The sequence below is a fragment of the Pistacia vera genome, unplaced genomic scaffold (genome assembly GCF_008641045.1).
Source record: "Pistacia vera cultivar Batoury unplaced genomic scaffold, PisVer_v2 Contig1306, whole genome shotgun sequence".
In the NCBI taxonomy this organism is placed as follows: domain Eukaryota; kingdom Viridiplantae; phylum Streptophyta; class Magnoliopsida; order Sapindales; family Anacardiaceae; genus Pistacia; species Pistacia vera.
In genome coordinates this window covers 24,082-29,716 of record NW_022195365.1, presented here as the reverse complement: position 1 = coordinate 29,716, position 5,635 = coordinate 24,082, and the positions used below count along the sequence as shown (strand labels likewise).

Here is a 5,635-nt window from a genome sequence, read left to right as displayed (position 1 = left end):
CAAACAGGCAAAGATTGAACAGAGCAACAAATGCTGGGTATTGGAAAGCAACTGGGAAAGATCGGAAAATAAAATCGGAAAATAAGTTAATTGGGATGAAGAAGACCCTTGTGTTTCATACTGAACGAGCTCCAAGGGGAAGAGAACCAATTGGGTTATGCACGAGTATCGTCCAACTTTGAAGGATCTTGATGGAACTTTACCTGGACAGGTTTGATTGAATTTTTCCTTTGGGTTTTTGAATTTTTGTTTTTGTTTGATTGAATTTTTCCTTTGGATTTTTGAATTTGTGTGATTTATGTTTTTGTTTTGTTGTTGGGTTTATTTGCAGAGTCCTTTTGTGCTGATGAGAAACGAAGACAGGAGAAGCGGCGACGATGAAGTTAGGGATTTCGGTGACGCTGAGTTTGAGAGAAGGTTGATGAGAGACATAGAGAGTGAGTTTGAGTTAGGGATTTTGCGATTTGGGGCAAAAACATGGGGATCACTTTGAGAATGAATTGACATGGTCTTAAAATTCTCTAAATCTTTGTCTGAAGTTGAAACTGAAGGAGAAGCAACCTGAGAAGAAAAACGTGTACCCGCAGGCACCGACGGGTGTACCCACTTGACCCGTTGGCAAAATGGGTCGGGCCAAGTACGGGTAGAAGAAAAACGGTTCCAATATTAAAGACCCACACCCTATATTTTTTATCCGGGTTTAGGGTCGACCCACGGCTCCAGACCCGTTTTGCCAAGTCTAGCTACAATTAGACAAGAAGAGAAATAAAATAATAATGAGGATGATAGTACGGAAATATAAAAAGTTTCATGCCAAGAAGCTTTAAACATGATTGAAAAGCTATAAATATTTTGTCTTAAAAAAAATGTTCATGCTAGCGAGTAATGTATGCACAAGTTAAAAAATGTAACAACAACTCTAAAACATAAATCACTCTTCCAAACAACTTTTAGATAAATATACAGAAAATTATTACTATGTGGAGATAATTTTTCTTAAGACGAGAATTAGAAAAATTATAGCTTATTACAATGTGGAGTTTATTCTTATTTATAACTATCTCAAATTGGAAATATAATTTCTTATGACTATGTAGAGTTTATTCTTATATTGAATATCACTACAGAGAGGTTTATATCAACATATCAAGTACATTACTATAAAAAACTACACTATTTGATCTGAGTAATACTACATTTATAACCCAATCTCACAATTTTTTTCTCATAATCCCAATATGACAATTCATAATTGGTCAGCTCGCAATGAGTCATGTTTGCCCAATTGCAGGTCTCGTCTATCTAATTATGAGCTGACTAATTGTGAATTGTCACGTCAAGATTGTAAGAAAAAATTTATAAGATTCTTTATGGATTTGGTCTCCTAAAATGGGTAAGGATTAGTTATTAAGAAGTATAAATAGGATATTGATAACAAATGTATCCCTATCTAGTACTACTTAATAAAACAGAGACAAACCCAAGAGATTGACATTAACGTCCAGAAAATGATTGGTGTGAAAGGAAGGCGTCAGGAAAGACTCTTTTCCATATTCCGTTTCAATTTTATTCGAATTTAATGTGATACTGAGATGACTTTAAACTGAAGAGGACACCTACAATCAACCGGTAACAATATCTGTGAAGGATAATTAATTACTAGAAAAATGGATGAAGAAGAACTTGGCATGCTCTCAGAATTTTTGGTAGTTCAGCAAGCATTTCCTATGTTAGGATCGAGTCGCCATGCAGGTGGTGAAAAACCATCCAATCTGTAAAATTCTTAAATGAGTTGAACGAAATATATCATTCATGTTCATCCTTCTGAAAAATATAAATCATAATTACAGTTAATCAGATGAAAACTTAATAAGTTTGATTGCAGCAATTATTTTCGTATTCCCCAATTTTCAATAATCAAAAGCAAGGAAACTTAAAATTCCTGCCATCCCGGAAGGTCATAAACAAGTTATCATTTCACAACATTATTCCACGAGAATAGAAACAAAAGTTAAACAAGTTTTATCATTGATACAATACACAGTATCCACAAACTAAAAATCAACGCCAGGCCAGAATAAACCGAAACATTAGAATTGGCAAAATCTGTATATTAAGTAGAACATTTAAAAACATTGTCCCATAATCCATACAGATTTTAATAAGCATTGGCATGTTAGCCCTCATATGCTGCCCATCAAAAGTAACATCCTTTAGGACCTAGAACCTAGATTAAATTACTAAACATTAAGCTGGATGGAGACAAGGTTTATGACCAGATCTCATAGAAGATTTACTTTGATTAGAACAGTAACAGTAAGCTAGTATAGGAAACTCGGTGCATAAAAAGGTTAATAACGTAAAAGAAGCTGCTAATTGTTCTTTTATATACAAAACTGTCAGCTGGTGGTCGATATGGTTGGCAATCCCTACTTCCAGCCACTTCCAGTATTAAGTGGTCACTAGATGAGTACCAAACCGTGGAAGAACACACGAGTAAGTGACATACTTGACACTGTCCATAAGCACAACAACAAAAATCCGAGAAAGTGACTTTGGATTGATTGTGCTATCAACATCACCATCACCAGCCTCTCTGGGATCGACAAGCACGGAGACAATCATGGAAGAAGCAGATTTATTACCTTGAAATCTGTCCTGAGACTTTCTTTCCACATGTTCCCTGCTAATATTTAGATCGGAGCCAGTAAAAGGAACTGGAAGACCGTGGAGAATCCTTCTATTCTTCCCCTTGTTAACATGAGTAGCATTCTGACGGTCTTCCACAGAAATATTAGCAACTGATGATGCAGGAATAATGGCTCCAGAAGCAGAAGCCGGTGACACATCAAACTGGAACACTTCAGTACACATTCCAGAACTCAGCAATGGCCCTGCAGAAAGTCTTAGGTATAAGCACAAAGAACAAATATAGACTGCATTGGCAGATCAAATTTTGTTTAGAATGTAAGCCTATCCTATTCAGCAATAGTGGAAGTTGTTAAACAACGTCCACAGTGGAAAAGAAAAAACGCTACAAAGTCTATAGTCACACTACAGATATCGTTGTAATAGAAGCACAACAAAGAATTTACCATGTCAAAAATAAATAAAAAGGCTCTCCTAAAGAATGATTATACAATAATACATCCCTTATGTCTACTGAGCAAGGCTGCAAAATTCCAATACCAATGGTTCGTTATGGATATCAATAAAGATGATCTAATGCCCTTATGATCATTTCAATTAAATAAAATTGATCAAACAAAAACTTACACATATTTTCAGCTACCAACAGTCACAAACAATTGCACTGGAAAATAGAAATGTTATATAATCTCTGATTCATGGCATTGAAGTTTAAATAGCAAAGAGTACCTCAACAGTACATGAGTAGTTGATACAACAAGATGTGAAGAAATTAATATAAATGAGAAAACAAGAAAACAGTGACTACCTGCAAGACCTTCTTGGAACCACTGCTGCAGTCTACGATCAGCTGCAGTTGATTTCATGTGGTCCTTCAAGGCATCAGCAGAACCAGAAGAGATAGCCTTCTGTCGCTCAGCAGGATTCCTGTATACATTTGAGTGCCTCCCACCACTCCCTCTGTCAGGAATAGCCAATGCTTTGGCGAGAGCCAGACCAGTCTCCCTCCTGTTATCCACTTTAGAAGACTCACGAGAAGCCTCTTGAGAAGCCTTAGTTTTCTCACTAGCCAGAACAGAGTGAATTATCAAGTTGCCATCAATCTTCACAAGCTTATCATTCCTCGGCACATACAAAGAGGCAACAAGTGGCTCACTCGCATTGCCCAGATTAACAAACTCATCTGAACCAGGTGAAGCCTGTGACCCTCTCTCTTTCTTTTCAACACCTCTCTCACAATGTACTCTATTACCAATATCAAATTTCCCATTGGAAAATCCAATCCTTCTATCCTCATGAGATCCATTCAAATGCCCATTAACCGTTAAAACTCTCCCTCTGTGTTGATCATAGAATCTACTACTAAAGTAACCACCAGAAGCACCATCCCTCATACCTCCATATTTAACATCCACAAGAGGCACCAATCCACCAAACAACAATACAAAAAACAACAGGCCCAGAAAACTAACACTAGCAACCTTCTTAGTTTTACTACTAGTTTTACAACTATCATTCTTCTTAGCCTTAGCAGGAGATGAAGTCTGATTAGTCTTCAACCTAGGAATAGGCACTAATGGGGTCTGAGAACCTTGAGGCTTCACCATATAAGGTGTACCACAAGGCATCCACGCGTAAGGCATCGCCGCCATGTGAGGTGGCGGGTATACTCCCATATGGGGGTGTCCCTGCGGTGGTGGTGGCATTGCGCTGCCGCTACTCAACTGTTGCCTCAAACTGGCATTCTCAGCCATAAAAAATGATATTTTACCATTCAATTCGGCAATTGTGGAATGCATAGCCCTCACCTTGTCTTCTAGCTCCTCCACGTAATGCTTCTTTCTTTGTCTAGACAACTGGGCGCTCTCTCTGTTTCGCATCAGCCTAGCCTTCCTTTTCATATCCTCCTCATTCATATTCTCATTCGAGTTCTCATCAGCCAACGACGATCTATGATATTTACTGCTTCTTAACTCGCTATTCGTCTCTTCAATATTTTTTTTCCTCTTCGAGATACTCTTGTTCACTTCCTCCACCTTAATTTTCTGCTCAACCACCAAATTACCCGAATCCGGAGACAGAGAATTCCCGGATGAAACTCCCGACCCGAAATTCCCGGATCCCTGAGAAGACAAGGGCTCGCAGCATTTAGAATCCGAATTCGAGCTCTGATTACCCGAATTTTGCGGCGATGTCGAGTAATTCAGGTACATTTCAACATCTAACAACTGGCGACTACCCGAAATTGCAGAACTTCCCGACTCGGGCGAGGCCGTAACCGAGAGTTTAACCTCGTCCGGGCTAGTATCAGCATTTTTCAAACACGTGACTCGGTCAACATCGGATGTGGAACGACCGAAATGACCGTCGGGGAGGAAAAAGTTGTCGGACTCGGAAGGGAAGTAGAGGTTGTCGAGATCGTCAAAGGAGATATCGAAATCGCAGTTATCCTCAAGAACGAAGTCGAGATCGTCGGAGGAGGAGGAGGTGTGATTCTGTGCGGAGAAGAACATGGGATCGAGAGGTGGAATTGGGAGGGAATTGAAGTCATCGGAAAAATTAGGGTTCGGAGGTGGAGGTTCAGTAAGGAGTGGATCAGCCATTTTGTGGTTTGAATTTGGATAACTGAATTAGGGTTTTCGGTATGGAGAAGGAAATAGAGAAATGGAAATTTTGGTGTTAGAAATTTCAAAATGGAAGACTTCAATGCCGAAGAGGAAGAAGACTTTGGGTGGGATTGGGGTTTTAGTGGTCCTTCTGCGGAAGGCTCGTGGAACGTACTACCAATGTTTGTCCGTGACTCCTTAATGCACGCGCCACCTGCCTTGTCTTTAGATCCCTTTCTATATTTTTTGCTATGGGAAATGAATAATATTAAGAAAGGTAAATATAATTATCAATTAAATAAATAAATTATTACTTATTAAAAACTTCAAAATATAAAGGAAACATATTTAACATATTATTTGGTCAAAATTTTCTCTAA

The 5,635-nt window shown here is 38.6% G+C and overlaps 1 protein-coding gene across 1 annotated transcript; it reads right to left on the bottom strand.

Annotated features, from left to right (window-relative positions):
• Positions 1 to 2,086: 2,086 nt before the first annotated feature.
• LOC116122061 (bZIP transcription factor 17-like) lies at positions 2,087 to 5,431 on the bottom strand. Its single transcript, XM_031407981.1, has 2 exons — positions 3,458 to 5,431; positions 2,087 to 2,894 (listed from the first exon to the last, which is right to left on the bottom strand). Exons 1-2 carry the CDS (start codon positions 5,250 to 5,252, stop codon positions 2,452 to 2,454), a joined length of 2,238 nt encoding a protein of 745 aa, XP_031263841.1. The 5' UTR covers positions 5,253 to 5,431; the 3' UTR covers positions 2,087 to 2,451.
• Positions 5,432 to 5,635: the final 204 nt, after the last annotated feature.

Bases quoted from the DNA above. Each gene is read 5' to 3' on its own strand.
- LOC116122061 (XM_031407981.1), bottom strand. From the start codon at position 5,252: ATGGCTGATCCACTCCTTACTGAACCTCCACCTCCGAACCCTAATTTT. The intron at 2,895-3,457 runs GTAGTCACTGTT...GACTTTCTGCAG, and splicing joins GTTCCAAGAAGGTCTTGCAG to GGCCATTGCTGAGTTCTGGA.